This window comes from Molothrus ater, chromosome 12 (assembly GCF_012460135.2).
Source record: "Molothrus ater isolate BHLD 08-10-18 breed brown headed cowbird chromosome 12, BPBGC_Mater_1.1, whole genome shotgun sequence".
In the NCBI taxonomy this organism is placed as follows: Eukaryota; Metazoa; Chordata; class Aves; order Passeriformes; family Icteridae; genus Molothrus; species Molothrus ater.
In genome coordinates this window covers 1949050-1969023 of record NC_050489.2, presented here as the reverse complement: position 1 = coordinate 1969023, position 19974 = coordinate 1949050, and the positions used below count along the sequence as shown (strand labels likewise).

Here is a 19974-nt window from a genome sequence, read left to right as displayed (position 1 = left end):
CCATGACTTCAACAGGACCGTCACTCATGAGGCAGCCCTGGGTCTATCAGATGTGCTCCATCTCCTAAATAAAACTGCAAGAATTCCAAATACCTTGCAATTATTTTATTTTGAGATGTCTTGACTGCTGAGCCCCCCAGGTCTGCCCCCAGGTCATGGGGGGTTTCCAGCACAGCAAGTGCATCACTTGCTCTGCACCACTGCAGCTTTGCAGGGCTGCACTGCCAAGGCCCAGCCCTGCTCCAGCCAGGAACGGGTACAGCAGGCCAAGAGACTTTGCAAAACAACCAGCTACTGACATACACTTCAAAAAAATTACATGCTTATTTCTGAAACCAGCTCCAAATATGGGCTCTAACACACTTGATTGGTGTGCAGGTCTGTTTTCTATTGAGTGTTTAGATTTGGGAAACGTGGCTTTGATTAAAAATAGGCAAAGCCCCAACTGCAGAAAATTTTCACATAACTGCCTGGCAAAACCAAACCAAAACAAAAAACCAGAGCTGCAACAGTTATTGCCATTCATCAAAACCTCTGCCTTGCTCCCTGAGGAATTGCCAGTTTGCCTCACCTACACCTGAGAATGCACCTACATCTGGGATGCTCAAGGTAAACAGCAACTGCCACAACACAGAGGAACACAGAGAGTCCAAGATTTTACCAATTACAGCTCTTTCCACTGCCTGCTACACATTTGTCTTGCCTTAGCTGAGATTGCACTCCAGTATCTTTTGCTTCTTCCCTTTTTCCTGAAACAAAGCCCCAAATCAACATTCTCTCCATAACTCTGCTGGTTCAAAGGGAAGGGAAGGGACAGGTGAGAGCATCCACAGACAGGGTCTGATCCTGCTGCATTTCATGGTGGTGACAGGAACAGGCAGGGCAGCAGGAGCAGCATGGGCCAGGTAAACACACTCCTGTGAGCAGGGGAAACCAGAGCTAAATGACAAAGTTTAGTCACTATCCCCTTGCTCAGAACCACTCTGTCAGTGATTATTTTCCAGTCATTCAACATTTGACCCAAACAAATGGATTTAGCAGGAATTTCACACCAGCAGAACACAGAAAACCAAGATCCTGCTCTAACACTACTGAAGGCAATGCCACATCCACAAGGGCAAGAGAGCAGAACAGCCACAGCAGCAGAGCCCTGGGCTGGCTCAGTTCAGCCAAGCCCATGCTTGCTTTATCACAGCCACTATCATTCCTCTCCCACCTGGTCAGAAACCCCTCCATTCCAAAGGTTTCCAACCCACACATGCTGCAGTTTTGCCCTTGCAGAGACACCCACAGAAAGGAGCTTCAGATCAGTGGCACTGAGATTGGGGACACCCCTGAGCTGTCCTGCACCAGCACCTGACCCAGCCACAGCCCCAGCAGGAGTGGCCCTGCCTGGTGCCCCTGGGGCAGGGCCAGCACCCAGGGAGGCTCAGAGCTGCAGCAGGACCACCCAGCCCAGGAGCTGCAGCACAGGGAAAGGTTTGTGCCGTGGCCACCAGAACAAAAGGGTATTTCCCGTGCCTGGGAGAGGCCACAGGCTCTCCTCAGACCACAGGAAATTTGATCCAAGCCAGCTGGAGCATCTAAACATGCACAACTGTCAAACTGCATTTAGGAATGGCTTTTTGTTTCTCTTTATTTTAACTTTGAAATTTTCTAATTTTTTCAAGTGACCACATTAAAGGAAGAAAACATCTTGTTTTCTCTTTCCAGGAGTTCTGAGGTGTCAGCAGTGAAACAGTTCACCAATTAAATAAATGTTTGGATGGCTGGGAAACAATGAAAGTCCCCAGCAGTCCTTCCACAACAGCCATCTACTTTTCCAAAAAACTGTAAACACATTCTGAACTGAAACAAGCTTTGTCCAGCCAAATTCTTAAAAGAGCAATACTACACATGAGACATGACCTTTTGTAACCTATTAAATGCCGCCTGGTTGTCCATTTGATGCACTCCTTACTTCATGACAAGCTCTGATATTGCCACTCTGTACCACTGCACCCTGCCTTCACTCCCAAACACACATCAACCCTCACAGGCACCAAATGCACTTCACTGCTGCTGCCTGCAATTAAACACTTCACAATGAAGGCTGGAGATCATCTCCTGGGGGAGATCATTGAGTATTTGTGCTGTCATTGCAACCCAATCCCATCCCTCTTTCCAAGGCACTTGGTTTCCCATCCCTGGACCTGAGGAACCCAATTCTCTGCTCAAAGCCCATCAGGGGTCCCTGAGCCCCCCTGCACAAGGGCAGCCCCAGGGCAGCTCAGCCCATGATGGTTTTACCAGGCCAGGCAGAGCTGCCACTGCAGCCCCTTCCACAGCAGCAGAGGGTGGGGCAGGGGGACAAGGGGACAGTGGCACAGTGGCCCTTGTGCCCAGCCCCAGCCACACAGAAGAGAGGCTCAAACCCCACTGCCCACAGGTCGTCATGCAAAGCCTGCCAATAAGAACTTCTCCAGCATCTCAGATTTGGAAATAAGTGTCACCCTATATATATATAAATAAAATTATATATAAAAATAAAATTATATATATAATTATATATATATATCACCCTATATATAAAATAAATAACACACATACAACCCCATATATATAATAAATAACACATATATCACCCTACATATACAATAACATATATAACCCTATATATAATAAATAACACATATATCACCCTAAATATATATATAACAAATCCTCACCCCCAGCCAAGTCCCTGTGCAAGCCCCTCCACATTGTGCACAGGAGTTCTCAGCCGAGCATCACTGAGTGTTTGTGCTCTGGGTGCAGGGTTTGTTCCTTCATCAGTCACAGGCCTTTTCTTAAAAGTTTGCTGGAACCATAAATGTGACTTTAGAGATTTAGTAAAAACTGCTCCAAGAAACAAGGAATGAAGTTTCAGACAATGTGAAATACTCCAGCTGGAAGAGATACATGACTTGCTTGGCTGCTTTTTGTGCTCAGTCTCAGCACAGTAACAAGCAGGGCTATGCTGAGAGGGAGCCAGAACAACACAGTGAGGTTAATAAGAAGAGATAACACATACCACAGAATGGAGCTATCTGCTCCAGTGGAAAATAAAAAGAAAGCAGAAAACCCACTTCCAGAGAAAGCACCCACACAGGCACATTGAAAATCGCTTAAGAGTCCAGCCAAACAGCACATTTATTGGTTGATCATTGGCACATTTGCTAATTTTGTTCAGAGCTGAAGTTAATAAGCCAGCAGGAATCCTGCTGGAGCCCCAGAACTGTCACAGCCCTGGAGCAGCTCCAGGCAATGCCACATCACAGCCCCAGGTACCCTGGACCCCTCAGGCAGCTGAACACAGCCCTCCAAAGGGAGCCCTTCCAAGCTCAAAACTTACAGACCATGCACGTTCCTGCATCCCATCCTCTGGCTGCTTCAGCTTTGCTTTACTGCACACACCCCTGTCCCAGAGGAGGCCCTTTGTCCAGGGTGGGCACAAAAATCAACCACCACATCACACTCCAAGACACTCAGTTTCTCCAGCCACAGAAGAGGAAATTATTGAACAATCATATTAACTATTTAACAATTATACTAACAATCAACCAGACTCTACCAGAGTGCTGTGAAGCTGCCCTGAGATATTTGGGGCATAGGATGTAGGTAGAAGGCCAAGTGTAGAGCTTATTAAATACCTGCATAAATGTTCTGATCTTAGTAAAACTACCTGGCTTATCACTGTCAGTTTATTTTCTTTCCATTGTTGAACAATCCTATTACATACCTGAAAATTACTTTGCCAAGTTTGGGCACTTTTTTAATAATCATTTTAGCATTTTTAAAAAATAATCACTTTAGGATTACGCAAATTCTCTTCCTTGGAGAATGTTTTCTAAGCACCCAATATCCACACAGCTAAGAGCCATTTACATCCTAATTCATTAACTGTGGATATTAAGGATTTCAGCCTAGACCTGCTGCCATGAAGCCATCAGTGGTAGCACACAAACTTGTACCATTTACACATTTTAGATGTAAAAATTATACAGCTTCAGGGATGTTTTCCACTGAAAAAAAAACCCAACTTCAATCAAATTCTAAACCCAGCTACTTTGACAGTTAGCTGTTCCTCCACAGCAGGGTAGCATTGCTGTTCTGCAAACTGAACCCATTAAAGTCACTAAACTGGGATTTCCTCCCAGTTTTCACACCAGCACATATGAACCCCCAGTGAGTGACTGGAGCTCAAACAGGACATTCACACCCAAAAATCTCTGGGGAAGGTCCAGCATGGAGGTGAGGGAAACAACTGCCAATGCAAGTTCCACTCTGCCACAGAACCATTTTTGACTTCCAGTGTTGCTCAGGATTTCCCTGACCCACCTGAGAGGGCAGAGCTGATTGGGTTGGGGTTTTTTGGGGGGTGAGGGGGTAGGCAAAGGGGGAAGGGCATGGTTAAAAACCTGATGTTACTTCTGGGATTTATCCTTGAGGGAAGCACCACAGCCTTGGCCTGGAGCTTGTGAGAGCCCTAAAAGCTGAGCAGGAGCAATGAATTGCTCAGTGTTTCTCACAGCATTCCCACTCCAAACCCAGCTGAGCACAGGCTCCCCTCAGCCCCTGCCAACATTCCCTCCCCTCACCCTGCTGGGCACCCACAGGAGCATCCCCAGACCTGGGGCAGCACAGGGGTCACAAACCAGGCACAGCACAGCAGCGCTCGCACCTGCACCACCCCACAAACCTCTGTCCTGGGACCTCACCCCAATCAAACACGGGGCAGTTCTTTGGAAAAAGGGTTTTTTTCCTTGCCCTCTTACACACAGTGCTTTTACTTTTAACAGAGTAAAAGCATGAGAAACAAAAAGAAACAAAAAGACCCTTTGCTATCAAACCATATCCCATCCACAGCCAAGTGTCCTGCAACTGAAGATAAGAAAATGTTTGTCCCCATTCATAACACAGGCTTCCATCCAAGTTACAGCCATCCAAATTCTCATTTCATGTTAATTGTACATGTTACATTATCCAGTATCTAATAAAACAAAACCACACATACTCCACAACTCTCCCCTGCTGTTATTATATCAATTCCCAGCTTCAAGGAGAGTCATAAGGATGTGCATGGCTACCAGGGACTGCAAGAAACCATCTCAGGAGCATCCCTCATAGTACATTCAATGCCACAGACAAAATTCCCTTTTCCCAGCTCTGTACACTTGTTACCCCATGCTTTTTCCATGTCAGTTCCTTCTACTTTCTCTCTCCTCACCTTTCTACTCCTTCCTCCCTTGGATGATGTTCCAGCTACAGATTTTATCACTCTGACCATGACTTCCTTGGCTCATTCAGGGGACAGGCTTCTGGTGGCCCTGAGGATGCTGCCACCCCACAGGGGCCCCAGCAGCTCCTCCTGCCCCTTCCCCCTGAGCACCTCCTTGGAGCCTTTCCTGCTCTTTGGCCAGAAAAGCCTGACCACTCTCAAATCAGCTTCAGCAATGGATTTTCCAGCTGTAACAGGGAGATTATAAAGAAGCAGAGCTCTGAGGTACACAGCCTGTTTGAGCACTTCAGAGACCCCACCATGGGAGTTCATTTCTGTTTAAATGTTTGCCTATCAAAGGCTACTTTTTCCCCAGGCAGCCCCAACTGCAAATGCTGAAGGACATCAACTGCTTACCAACACTGGGTGAATTTCTATGCCCAGCAAAAGAAAAATATAAAGTAATTACCAGACAATAAACCTCTGCTTATCCCCCAAATGATATGATGTATCAATCATTACACCTTTACTTTGATGGAAACAGGAAAGAACTAATATTTCACAGAGAAACCTTCAGGAATTCCTAAGACTGAAAAGAACTCCATAGCAAATCTCTCAAGTGTTCTACTCACCAACTGCAAGCTTATCTTAAATTTCATTCAAATTGTCAAATTTCATCTCTGTGCAATACAGCTTTTAGAGACTTACCACTGTTACCTGTCTTAAATTTGATCTTACTTGCATAAACACCCTTCCATCACATCAACCTGCACACACACAGAACAAGCACAAACATACAACTCTGAATCCATGAGCACAGTGTAGGGCTCAAATCCAGATTTACATGGCTGACTATGCACAAAAAGGGCAGAGAGGGCCTGGATGGGTCTAGAGATTTTTTTCCTCCCTTCGCCCAGTCTTCCCTTCCCTCACCTGCCAAGCCAAAGGCTTTTCAGCACCATGTTATCAGCACTGCCTCTTGCTCCAGCAAACATGTGCTGGTACTGCTGGGTGGCTTTCTGGCAAGAGAGAGCTCTCAAAAGTCAAGGCCACCCACCAGGGCTGTGCCAAACTGAGGAGTGCATTATTAACAGAATCCAGGCTTTGTGTCCCCAGAGACACCCCTGCTTCCCCTGGCAAAGCTCCTGCAGCATGAGCACAGAGCTGCCCATGGAAGGGGGGAAGGTGGCAGCTCTGGGACAGGATCCCCTGTTCTCACTGGGGAGCAGCACACGTGTCTGAGCTCTGTTCTGCACCTCAGCTGTGGGCAGGGGGCTGAGCTGGCAGCCAGGGCTGGGGCAGGCTCAGGGTGTGCAGGGATGGGGAGCGGCGCCTTCACCGAGGGCACTGCCTGCACAAGGGCAGCTGAAGGACAAGGCAGAGCCACAGCCTCGCTGCTCTCTCTGGATTGGCACAGGGAGGCAGCTGCACTCCCCACCTCCCCAGGACCAGGCACCTCCTGCAGCTTCAGGAGAGGCCAAGGTGACAATGAAGTCACTTCTGGTGCTGGATTCCATCACCAGGGCCAAGGTGAGCAGAGCCCTGGCTGGGGGATGGCTGCAGCAGTGTCTGACTGCAGCCCTGCAGCCACCCTGCACTGCTGACACCGCTGCACAGAGAGATCTGCTGCAAAAATAGCAGCCAAGCAGCCCAAGTGCTCACTCAACAGGGACCTTTCCCTGCCTGGCAGGTGACAAGCCACAGGTTTACAGTCAGTCCCACAAGGATGCATGACTTGGATGGGTGTGCCAAAATACAACTTTAACCTCACACTTTTTTCCAACACCTAAACATCAGACTGATGCATTCTGCAAAGAAAACAGATTTTAAGACAGTGCCTGAGCTCATGATTTTCCAACCCACCAATGTCCTGCTGACACCTCAGGATGAACATTCCATTTAAAAAACATGCCTGAAACAACTTCTACCTCACCTCATACCAATGTTCAGCTCAGAAGAGTTATGAAAATGAATGAAAGTACTTTTTTATTACCTCACTTCTCAGCATCTGCCACTAAACCAAGCACATTTACCAAACTGTCATACAGGAGGTCTCAGAGGGTGGAGGAGGAAGAGGTTTGGAGGGAATGCACAGGAAGCAGCTACAAGAGAACAAAGTCTCACAGCTTTACCCAATTCAGCTGCTGCCAAAGGAAGGGTCTTGGCTTCCTGGAGCCCTATTTGCACCCTTGAGTCAGCCCCAGCCATCTCTTTGACAAGGATGAGCTGGAGCAGCTCACCAATCCAGCCCCAAACAACCCTCCCTCTTCTCCCTCCTCCTCTGCAGGCTTTGTTTCTGTCAGATCAGTGAGTGCAAGTGGCTGCAAGGTGTTGGAGGGAGCACGGGGAGGTGGAATGGTGCTGTGCCTCACCTGTGCAACTGGGCAGGTGCAGAGCCTTGCTTTTGGCAGCACTGGCATCTTTATTCAGATTAAACCAAGGGTAGGAGGGCATCTTCCTTCTCCTCCAGATGCACTGCAGCCTGGCAGAAGGAAGGGGAGGGTGGAGAAGCTGGAGCAGTAAAACAAAGCTCCCAGCACAGCACTGTCAGCCTGCAGAGCAGCACAGGAGACCTGAGCGCTTGCACCCTGCTTGCCTTGGCTGCCCCAGAGCCTCTCTGGAGATCAGACCCTGCACTTCTCCCCCATCTCCTATTTATCTGTCCCAGACTATGGCTCCCTCCTGAAGCAGAGAGGGAGGGGTGGGAAAGCAGCCAGGGCCTGCCAGCACCACGCTCACACAAACTGACCCACAGCCAGCATGGAGGCAGGGCAGGGCTGCTCCTCCTCCAAGCAGAGCTGGCCTGTCCCTTGACCTCAGTTCTAAAATAGCACACTGCTCAATTTCTAATTTTACTGGGGGTGTGGGGGCAGGAAACAACACAACATGATGACAGGACACAGAGCACAGTAAATACCTGGTGTCCTCAAATCAGCATTTACTCATTAAACAATTGAGCTCATCTAATTAAGAAGCAGTAAAGCATCTCTGTCCTTTCTACTTTGTTGGACCTATTGGCTCAACACTTCTGCTCTCCACAGGCACCAAAGAACACCCACCACTGCCTCTGGGGTGCCACTCACCAGTGCTCTGCAGACAGCTCAGCATGTACAAACTGCAGTGAAAACCAAGGCATTTTCCTTACTTCATTCTATTAAGACACCCTCAAAGTCAAACTAAAACCAGACTTCTCCCTGTTCTGTTCTCACTCCCTTCACCCTGACCCAACAGCCTATGGTCAGCCCTGCCAGCCTCTCATGCACTGGCGCAGCCAAAACCCACATGGATCATCTGAACCAAAAAAGTGGGATCAAATCCACCAGAATTTATCAAAACCTCAGCAGCTCACAGAAATCAACTTTCTCTTCCAAAGCAGCCCAGTTTTCTGGGTTTCATCTGCTTCCAGGGTGGAAGTCACAGTAGTGCTCCTCGGTGCTGCCACAGCAGGAGCCTCCAGAGCAGCACAGAGGCTGCCCAGGCCCAGGCACTGCTCATCCTGCACTGGGAGCATCCCTGCCAGCAGGGGCACCTGCAACAGCCAAACTCTGAGAAACACAAAAATCAATCCCCAGCACAGACTCCCCACGTTTGCTCCTGGTGCCCCTGATGGCACCCTCAGCTTTCCCAGGCCACTGCAAACACCTCCCAGAGGCTCAGGACAGGTAACTTGTTCTTACTCTCACATTTTATTCCTGAGTCTCCCACCGCAGACCGTGGGAATGTTGAGGGTAACATTTCCTGCAGCAGTTCGTGTGTTACAAGCCCCACGCAGCCTCTGCCCCCTCCGAAGGGAGCCACAGCTGCCCTCAGCAGCGTCCCCCAGCACCGAGCCAGGTGCCAGCACTGCAAACATCCCGCGGGTGATCCATCAGCTTCCTTATCAGCCCATGACGGGTGAAGGAAGGCAGGAAAAGCACTGCGTTCAGCCTCCTTTGTCTGGGCACAAAAGCTCGGAGAAACTCTGCCGCTGCAGTTTACCGAAAGGTTTTCCTGCTAGAGAGGTTGCTGCTCACTCAGCTACCTGCACTGGCCGGCCCAGGTCTCTCTCCCAGACAATGAAGGCAGCCCTGCAGCTCCTTCCCTCCCTGCAGAGCACCCAGTGCTGCGCCAAAAGCACCGACTGAGTCAGGGACCGAGGCGACACACGGCTCCATCCTCATCAGGAGCGCACGGGACCGGCAGCACACACAAAGCACGGAGGTAACCATTCCCTCAAAGGCCTCGCATGGGGCTGGCTCATCCTCACCTTCCCAGGCCTCTCCCTCCCTGCCCTGCAGGAGCTCTGACATCCCCATGCTCGGGCAGGAACGATCGAGCTGCTCCCGAGGGCTGCCCGACCTGCTCAGGAGAGCCAGGGCAGCATCTGCACACCCCGGCATCAGCTCTGTGAGCCAGGGCAGGATTGCACACCCCGGCATCAGCTCTGTGAGCCCGGGCAGGATTGCACACCCCGGCATCAGCTCTGTGAGCCCGGGCAGGATTGCACACCCCGGCATCAGCTCTGTGAGCCCGGGCAGGATTGCACACCCCGGCATCAGCTCTGTGAGCCCGGGCAGGATTGCACACCCCGGCATCAGCTCTGTGAGCCCGGGCAGGATTGCACACCCCGGGATCAGCTTTTCACAGGGGTTTTTAGCCTTTCCCATCCACTACAAAGTAAGGCAGGGGAGCCTAATCTAACTACAGTGGCTATAAAACACGTGCACTCATCCACATTTCAAGAACATACACATTTCAAGAAGTTACTTTTCTTCCATAAAAAAAGCAACAAAAATTCAGGAGGCGACCAACAGGCCGACTTAACCTCAGCAAGGGCCAAGGGCTCCTCTGTGGTCCCAGGGATGTCCCTGTGTGCTGAGCACACCCTGCAAGGCCTCGCGGGGCAGGAACAATGCTGGGCTCCCACAGGTACTCTGAACTAGCACAAAGATTTCATTGAACCAGGCACTAAAGAGCTGCCCTACCAGCCATACTCGTCATCTGCAAATGTTAGCACAGATTGAGGATCGCAAACACCACATCCTCTGGGATGCTGGAGGCTAGCAGAGAAGCTTCAGCAGCCCGTGAGGAAGGGAGACAAACGAGAGTCACTGTAAGCCTCGGTACACAAGCAGCTCTCGTCACACGTCAGGCACTCATCTCCCGCACGTGGAAAGGGAAGCAGCAAACATCCCGGCAAAGCGCGTTAGGAAGAGACGGGATAGAGTTCACATACCGGGAGTGAACTACGGTGCAAGCGCTTCGGACACCAGACAGGGTCTGTGGCCATGTGAGACTTCAGCAGGCACCTGGTCCAGAGCAGCCCCGGGCATCGCACTCCCGCCTTCTCCCGGCTCGGCAGGCCCCGCGCACCGCCGCCCTCCAGCCGCCCGCTCCCCCCGCCCCACTCACCGAAGTACTCCTTCTTCATGTGCATCTCCAGCTCCTTCTCCAGCTCCAGCGTCAGCGCCTCCAGCCGCCTCTCCGCCTGGCTGGGGCCGCTCTCCCGGCACGGCGTCACCTGGTAGGGGAGCTTGAATTTGGGAGCCGAAGCAGAGCCTTTGGTGGGGCTGTAGGCGTAGGGAGGCGGCGGCTCGGGGGCGCCGGCCGGGTGCTGCGGGTCGTGCCGCGGCGGGGACTGGGCATGGATGCGGTGGTACACGTCCCCCAGCTCGGGCACTGCGCCGTCCTCCGGCAGGCCGGGCCCCAGCAGGGACGAGCGGGGCGACGGCAGCTGCAGCTCGGGATAGGCGCTCATGGAGCCCCGGGAGCTCCGCGAGCTCTGGCTGGAGATGCTGGAGCGGGGGCTGACCACGGCGGGGCCGGCCGAGCCGCGGCCCTCGGGGCCGCACAGGCTGGAGCGGGGACTGGCCAGGGCGAGCCCAGGTGCCGCCCGCCCCCTCGGGCTCGGCGCTGCCCGGCGGGCCGTACCTGGAGTCCGAGTAGCTGGAGCGGGGGCTGGCGGTGCAGGAGTACTGGCTGGCGGTGCTGGAGCGGGGGCTGGCGTGGCGCTGGTCGTAGCCCATGCTGATGCCGCTGGTGCGGTTGCTGCTGGGCTTGCTGCCGCCGCCGTCGTAGCCGGTGAGGCTGGCGCGGGGGCTGGAGTGTTTGCTGGTGTCGCTGGCTGTGCTGGCGTAGCTGGAGCGGGGGCTGAGGGCGGCTCCGTCGTACTGCACCAGGCTGGCGCGGGGGCTGCCGTACTTGTCCTGCCCGGGCACCACCAGGCTGGAGCGGGGGCTGGAGAACTTCTCGTAGGGCAGCGCGACCGCGCCGCCCAGGCTGGAGCGCGGGCTGGAGAACTTGCCGTGCTCGGCGCCGGGGCCCGGCGAGGCGGCGGCGGCCAGGCTGGCCCGCGGGCTGGCGGCGCCGAACTTGCCGTCCGGGCCGCCGGGCGCCCGCCCGCCGCCCTTGGCCACGTAGCCGCCCTCGTAGGCGCTGCCCGCGGCGTAGCGGTAGCCCTCGGCCGAGTAGCGCTTGCCCTTGTCGGCGAAGCCGCTGTAGCAGGGCAGCGCCACCTCGGAGCGGGTGCACAGCCCCTCCTCGCAGCACGGCGGGCCCGCTCCCGGAGGCGGCTCGGCGGCGGCGCGGCCGTTGGCGCGGAGCGGGGCGGCTTTGCCGCAGGGGGCGGCGGCGGGGAAGCCTTCGGCGGGCGGCGGCGGCGCGGCGGTGCCGTTCATCTTCCGGCCCCGCTGCTCCGCCGTCATGTGGGCGGCGATGACCCGCTTGGTCTCCTCCAGGTCGGGGTGCAGCACCAGGTCCCGGCGGCCGCCCCGGCCGTACGGACCCTCCGGGCAGGGCTCGTACAGGGACAGGTCCTCCATGAACTTGGTGGCCTTCAGTGCCATGTCCTCCTCGTACTTCTCCATGCTCTGCCGGAGCCCGGCGGCGCGGGGCGGGGAAGGGCGGTGAACTCTCCGCGAAAGCGCAGCCCGGAGCGGAGAAAGAAGAGTAAAAAAAAAAAAAAAAAAAAAAAGCTAAGAAAAAAAAAAGCCAAAAAGCCAAAAAAAAAAAAAAAAAAAGAAATCCCCAAATCCAGCAACACAAAAAGCAGCCCAAAAGAAAGCCCCTTCCCGCGGTCCTGGCGGGGCAGCGGCAGCGGCGGGACGCGGCTCCTCGTCCGGAGAGCTGCGAGGCGGCGGCCGGGCTCGGGGCGGTCACCCGGGCGGCATCCCCGCCGCGGCGCTGGGCTCGGTGCGGCCGGGCTGCCCGGCGGAGCGCGGCCGGCGCAGACGAGGCGCCCCTGTGTCACTTTCCAGCCTTAAATAAGTTGCTCGGTCCAGTCAATGGCGCGCTGCGCGGAGGAATTTGCGCTCGGCGGGTCCCTGCCCCCGCCGCCCCCGGCGGCCGCCCCGCGTTGGGGCCGCGGCCCGCCCGCACCCCCGGGCGGGGGCGAAGGCGGCGGCCGGCCCGGAGGGGCTCTGCGGCGCGGCGAGCGCGGCGCGGGGCGCGGCGAGGCAGGGACTCCTTTGTGTGGGGCAGGAATGCGAGGAAGGAGACTGGGCGCTGCGTCCCGCTGGAATGTAGCTAATGCCGGAGCCAAACAATGATTTTCCCCGAGTCAGTCAGGGAGAGGGCGGCCGCGGCGCTGCTCGGCGGCGGGGTCGGCAGCTCCCTCCTCGGCTGGGCCGGCCGCGCCCGGCCCGGGGCCGGCGGCGGGCGGTGCCGCGGCGGTGCCGGGGCTGTCACCGCGCCGGGGGTCCCCGCGCGGGGCTCGGCGGCCCCGAGGAGCCGCGCACGGAGCGCCCGAGATCCCGGCCCGGGGGGGCTCCGCCGCCCGCGCCCCTCGCTGGAACTTCCCGGCAGGAGCCGCGGCCTCGTCCCGCGTGGGGAAGGGGCGACTCTGCCCCACCTGCGGCCGGGGCTGCCCCGCACCACGAACACCGGCATCGCTGCGGGGGCCGAGCGGCGGGAGCAGCCCCGCACCTGTGCGGAGTCCCCAGCGCCGGCCAGGTGTCTCAGCTGAAAGGACTTGTGTTTGTAGCACGGCAGCTGAGGGTTGTTGCCAGTTATTTAAGTCTTAAAAAAAAAAAAAAAAGGCAGCGCTAAGACATATGATAAACATATTATTGTGGCCTAAAGCAATCTGTGAGCTGACGGGAGTGTAAAGAAGCAGCTACTGTGCGTGTGACTGCAAGAGCTTCATCTGTTGATCGGTGACGAACACCCCGGCGCCGCTTGCTATTTGCATCTGTGTGCTCACGGGGAAGGCTGTCAGAAAACAACCCTCAGAACCGCAACTGAATGAGACCCCCGATGCTAAAACGTAGCCTACAGTTTTGTGGGGTTTTTTTTGTTTTGGTGGTTTTTTTGGGGTTTTTTTTTTTTTGGTTGTTGGTGTTTTTTTTGGTTTTTTTTTTTTTTTTTTTTTTTTTTTGCAATTGAGCTGCAGCTCCCTGGCAATCATTTGTGTTGATGGCAGAAATGCTGACAAAGCCCTAACAAGAGGTATCTGACGGGTGTCCTTACACTGCTGGGTGCTGACACCCTGCAAGGAGAGAAATACGGCTCAGGTTTGAGCTATAGGCACTCTGCTGTGCCAAGAACATTTTATTCCATTATCAGACCTAATTAAACGTTAAAAGCAACTGTGTACTCAAAAAGGTCCCCAGCAGTGGAGGGCAATTCGTTGGCAATCTGTTTTTTTGTGTGTGCAGGGGTGGCAGGAAAAAAATCCAACGAACCATGTAAATGTGCAGAGCAAGACCTGAAAAACAAACCTGTTAGGCATGACAGAGGCAGTCCACATCCATGTGGATGTACATAAGCAAACACCACCACTCTTGGGAATCGAGTGCTCTTTTCTGTGTTCGTGTCTTTCATTACACTTTTTGCCCATCTCCCAAACAAGCTGTTACCACGTGTGGTACTTGTGGAACAAGTTACATTTCAGCTGTAGCCCGCAGGTGTGTGATGGTGGAAGGCACCTGTGCAGCAGGGTGTCCTGGTGCAGTCCCTCACTGCTCCTGCTCCCGGGATGAGCAGCAAACACGGCCCGGGGAATGTGCCCTGGCTGTGGGGGCATCCCAGCAGCAGCTCCAGTCCCTGAACCATTCAAGCCACAGACCCTGGTAAAGCGGTCAGCACAGACACAGACTGAGCCGTGCCACATGGACACATCCCTTCCACATGGACACATCCCTTCCATGAACAAAGAGAGCTCCCTCCCACAGAGCACATGGACACCACCTTTACCTTGAGCCTTCAGCTGCCCCCCCTGGGATGAAGTTTGTTTGTGGCAGTGGGCACCTCATGACCTGCTGCCCTCCAGTGTACTGCTGCAGAGCTCCTTCGATCGTTCCTGGGGCCTGCGTGAGGCTGTTCTCTCCTGTTACCGACTTAGCACCACTTAGTGTCCGTTTTTGTAAGGTTGTTTTCCTGAGAAACTGGGAGAAGCTCATGCACAGCTTGGGAGGAGGTTGGCCCATCAGAGCACATGTCAAGAAAATGTACTCTGTTTTAAGGGCATCTTGTTTTATTTTGGGGGTTTTTGTTTGCTTTTTGTTATTTTGTTTTTCATTTGTTTTTGGTTTTTTGGGTTTTTTTTTGTTTGTCTGGTTGTTTTTTTGTTTAACCTTACAACATTTGAAAGCTTTATTACTAATCTGACAGAGAGGATAGGACATGCTGGGAAGCCCTGCCATGTGCTCATGTGAAGAAGCATTTTGGGCAGGTATCCCTACAGCAGGAACTGCAGAGCTGAAGCTGCAGCTCACACTTAGAGCAACAGTGTCCTTCTGTAGCTCTGTCCTCTGAGCCACAAATCTGCCCTTGCTCTGCCTTTTGAGGCCACTCAGTTTCTCTGCTGGTTCTGCTGCCAGCAGGTTTCTGCACTAAGTCTATTGGTACTTGGGTCATGAAAGCATGGACTTTGTTGGGTATGAACTCATGGGAAAAACATACAGGGGAGTCTAAGGAAATGGCCCTTTTTAGTAAGCAGTGTGGATCAAATGGTAAAAATCACTCACTTTTACTGTAAGAAAGCTTATGCTTGGTGAGTAACATCCTGGTCCCGTGTTCCCATCTTGTACCTGCTGCAGGGGCAATGCTTCTGGCCCCTCTTCACCAGGGAGCTGTTCTTCTGTCACACACAGGAAGAAACTCACATTTGACTGCAGTACAGCCCCAGGTGTGGGCCATACAGGTGGAATAAACGTGCTTGCAGTGGTACAGAGCACACACAGCACTGCTGCATTGCTCACAGAGGGACCATCTGTACCAGGCTGTGCAAACGAAGACTGGAGTTAAAGCTGTTGTTGTACTGAGCAGCCCCATCGTTTGCTTCACAGTTAGATACATGAAAATCCAAAATACTGGGTAGTTACAGCTTGACAATCCTGATGTGGTTTTCTCCCTACCTAATTTTCAAAATACTTGCTTAATTATAGCAACCAGCAGTAACATGTATATACTGCAAAAAGACTGACACTTCTGCAACTTAAGAGCACAAGAGCTGTGGGAGTGTTATTAAAGCTGAACTTCATGTCATGGTTTGGTGTGGTTATCCTTATGCCTGATTTTAAGTTATCTTAGTAAATCAGACATTAAGGAAAGGCAGCTGCTTCTGTTAAATAAACTCCATTGTCTAAGACTTAAAGAGAACAAAATACAATAATAACTCCACAGCCAGGTGGAGTTATTGATCTGTGAATATCAGCTGGCCAGGCCTCCCAGGCAGAGCTCTGGGGGTCCTTGGCATTGCCAGTGTCTAGAAGGGAGCAGCACCCGAGCCAGCAGGCAGGGAGAGCCGCAGCTCTGCCGGCCTTTGCTTCCCCAGCTGCAAACAGCTCATTACCAACCAGGCAGGGAAGCTGTCAGTGTGAGAGCTCCCCGTGGAAACTTTAGCTCGGGTGAAGACAATGGCAAAAATCCCCCGACTTGTGTTGTGGTGTGTGTGTGTTATATCAGACCTGACACAATGCAGGAGGGAGTTCTTTGTCTCACTTCATCAACTGAGCAATCTGAAGCTGCTCTGCAGATTTGCCTACTGAACTGGATGCTACCTGCTTTTTTCCAATTTATTTCTTTGCCTCCAGCATTAAGAAATCAATGAAATTACACCTGTTTTCCACTTTTAAAATGGATCAGTTTCTTGGTAAGGAACGTAAATGATTATTCTTTTATCTCTGGTCTGTTTTAAGTCTGATGAAAAAAGAAAAAACAAAACCAAACCCAAACAAACACAAAACTCAAGAAAAGTTGTGAAATTAATTAAAAAATTATGCAAAGAAGTGTTTATATGTTGGGATGGGAGACTGAAGCTTTGATTTTCTTTGAAGTGGTAGCTGTATTGGGTTTATATTGGTTTGTTTTGCATGTTTGGATCCTGTATGTTAATTTGTGTTGTAATACTTTTACGTATAAGCCAACATTTTGGAATATGAAGTTTGGATATTAATATGTATTTGGACTTGGGTGATTTGTTTGCAAATCACTCTGTTCTGACCTGTATTTTAAAATTATCATTTGCAGTTGATTGCAGCTTCTAAAAACTGCAATTCTAGAGTGTGTTTTAGGGCACCATCTTCTGGCAGACAGCACACACTGTATTTGAATGGCTGCCCTCGCTAGGCACAACTATTTAAAATATTTCTGACTAACACCACTCTGCAGGCTTACAGGTCATTTCTCATTCTAAATCTGCAATAAAACACTATTTAACATTTTTTACATTCTTTTTATTCACTGCAACTGCAGCTATTCACTGTGCTGCACAAACATAGCTTGGGACAGACCCTGTAAAATTCCAGTCACAACAGGCGCTTTGTGAACGTGCTGGGGTAGACAGACAACATCTGTCCAAGCACTTATGATTAATGCACCATATATGTATCTTATTTCTTTTATAGCTCCATCTTCCACTTCTCTTACATATTTCAGATAATCACACTTCTGTCCAGCACAGTTTAGGGGCTCATACTTTGGAGCTGCACAGGGCACTGGCCATTATTCCTTCCACTCACAGGAGACAGTCACTGTATATTCCAATTCAATCAGTTAGCAACCACTACATTTGCATAAATCCATCATTTACTTGGCCAGCTCAGTTAGCAGTGCACCCACTTAGTACTTTTAAGGAGGTCTGAAGTTATATAGCTTCTGATTTCAGAGACTTGCAGGAGCTACACTTTCTCTTGATGCGATAAAAAGAAATCCTGATTGCAACCCTGCAAACCTTCATCCAGCAAAGGAATCCGAGAGCATTAGTCACTGAATAAAGGACAGAAACACTGCATGAGGGTCAGGCTGCCAGACACACAGCCCCCTCTGCTCTGGTGTGAGGAGTATCAGCCTGACTGCATGTGCCTCTTCATACCCATTAAAGAAATGAGGCAGGCTACGAGCACTGACCTCCTGACCTGGCAGCACAACACACTTCAGCTGGGATGAGAAGGTTTATTTCAGAAGGAGGAGGACATTGGTTTGTTGAGAACACCATTACATTTCCATTTCATTGTATTTTAGAGGCATTATAGAGGTGTCACTCGTTAACTGAAACTGATGAACAAATGTGCAAGGATGAAGCTGCTCCATGTGTAACTAACCCAGCCTGGTCTCTGCATTCTGCATCCTCTGCACTGTCCAGCTCATAGCTCCTCTCAAATCCCCAGTAATGCTGCAGTCCAGTGAGCCCTGTGTCCCACAGTCTGGCCCTGCACTTACCCAGCAGCAAAGGTGGCAGTTCCCACACCTCCAAAGCCAAAGTGCTGCCACAGAAGCTGCTGGGGGTTTGTCTCCTCCAGGATTGCAGGGCTGGAATTGCTCAACCTTTGCAGGTATCCTCAAATGCTGGACTGAGGACTGGCAGAGCAATTCCATAAGTATCTTCTCTTCTGGAAATTGTTCTGCAGACTTCTAACCTTTTCTCATAAGAGTGAAGGAGACTGCCAATGGGAGAGATAAAGATAACATGTATCTACACAGCAATTACCTTCTTTCAATATAACAGATATCAAGCTGTATCTACAAGTACAGGTAATTACTTCATCCTGTTCCTCCCTTAAAAGCATCAAGGCCTCCAAATCAAAGCATTGCCTCTCTCTCATGTACATTTGTCTGCGGGTATAAGCTTCCTGTAGTCATTCCAGAAACAATCTCAGGCAAGCAAAAAACAGATAACTGACAAGTGTACAATTTGCTGTATTATCCTGATCCTAGTTCCTGCTTTCTTGCACATTCTGTATTTTAGATGCACAAAATGGAGGTTTTTTTGTCCTTTTAGCTGCAAAGAAAAGAAATATGTCTACCACAGAAACAGAACAACACCAAATCTATTTCCCTTAATTCTGTGTTTATTCAGTTTTCTAACCCAAATTTAAAATTTTGGGGCAGTAGAAGTAAGGCTTGAAGTAGGTATCAGTGGTATCTACAGACTGAATACAAGCTGATTTTATCTTCTGAAATCTAATAAATGGTTAGCAAGAGGTCTTTGTTGTAAAGGTCAGAACCTGAAATGGCACATCAATCTGCTCCCAGCTGTCAGAGGCCAGAGGCCAGGAAAGGATGCACCTCTCTCTGTGGTTCAGCTATGGAATGGTTTCATAAAGGAAAGCTAAAATGTCACACACAAGCACCACAAACACTAAATGGTCACCTACAAGTTGCAGTGGCTCTTCAGGAAATGGGCTGGCACAGGGCTGTCACCAGGGCCCCAGAGCTCTTTCTCCTGAATGTTTATCATTTGCCTCATCAAGGTGATTCAATGCCTTGGGAATTCCTTCACCCTCCCTCAGAACAGCTTCATGAATCTCTGGTTAACTGCTGTCAATCATTAATGGTCAATATTCCTTTCCACGCTCTGCTGCAGAAAAGGGATATTGAATTAAAAGCATGCACACTAGGTACATTCTGTAATAGTCTGTATTTTCTTGTCCATACATGGCACTCAAATTCACTAAGTAAATTAAAAATGCAAGCATCAAGAATTGTCTCTATAAAAGCAGCCAGAGAAGCTTATCTGCATTAGAGAATTTTGCATGAGTATAAACAAACAACTTGAAAACCCTGTGTGACAGCAGAGCCAATTTATATCACTGCAAATAGCAGTTTGTAGACTGATTTAATGAGCTGGGCTCCAAAATTGTTAGTGAAGACAGAGCCTACATTAGGTTGCTGAGCCAAAGCACTGGGAAGAATTTCTCCTCCATTTTAACATTTAGATCTTGTGCCTTGCAACAGTGCCTCCTTCCATATGACCATTCCTGCTATTAGGAGTTGAACAAATTGTCATTTGAAAAATGGAGGGCTTTTTAATTACTTGAAAACTTAATTAACACTTCCATTTTTATTTTTTTTCTAAAGAGCAAAGGAAAGTTTAAGTTGGAAAATTCTACATTAATACAATGTTGGTGCCTAGCAGCCAATTAAGGACACATACTCCATCAGTTCTGAAAAGCAGCTTTTCATTTTGCACAGCAGCAGTTTGCATTTAGTGGCTCATTCTGCATTGCCCAACTTCCAAAGAACTGACCAGAGCAGCCAAGAGCTGTCCCATGTTCTGTGGGAGCAGCCTGTGGAAAGGAAATACATTAAAAATGCTTCACTGCAAAGGATGTGACAGGAGGGGTGCAGGAGCATTCTCAGGAGCATTGCCCAGGCAGGAGCAGCACAACTGCCCCTTCCAAATACATCAGCAGGCCATGGCTTGTGCAGCCCATTCTGGCCCTTCATGCTGCAAACCAAATGATGGCACCAGGTTAAGAACAGTAAACAAGCAATAACTTGGGGAGCAGCCAGGGACACAGAATAGAACCCCCCTG

The 19974-nt window shown here is 51.0% G+C and overlaps 1 protein-coding gene across 1 annotated transcript in view; it reads right to left on the bottom strand.

Annotated features, from left to right (window-relative positions):
• Positions 1-12084, bottom strand: part of WTIP (WT1 interacting protein) — an 88670-nt gene extending 76586 nt beyond the window's left edge. Inside the window, 2 exon segments of the mRNA XM_036390515.2 lie at positions 10631-11111; positions 11113-12084. Coding sequence (XP_036246408.1) covers positions 10631-11111; positions 11113-12084 — 1453 coding nt within the window.
• Between the last annotated feature and the right edge of the window lie 7890 nt (positions 12085-19974).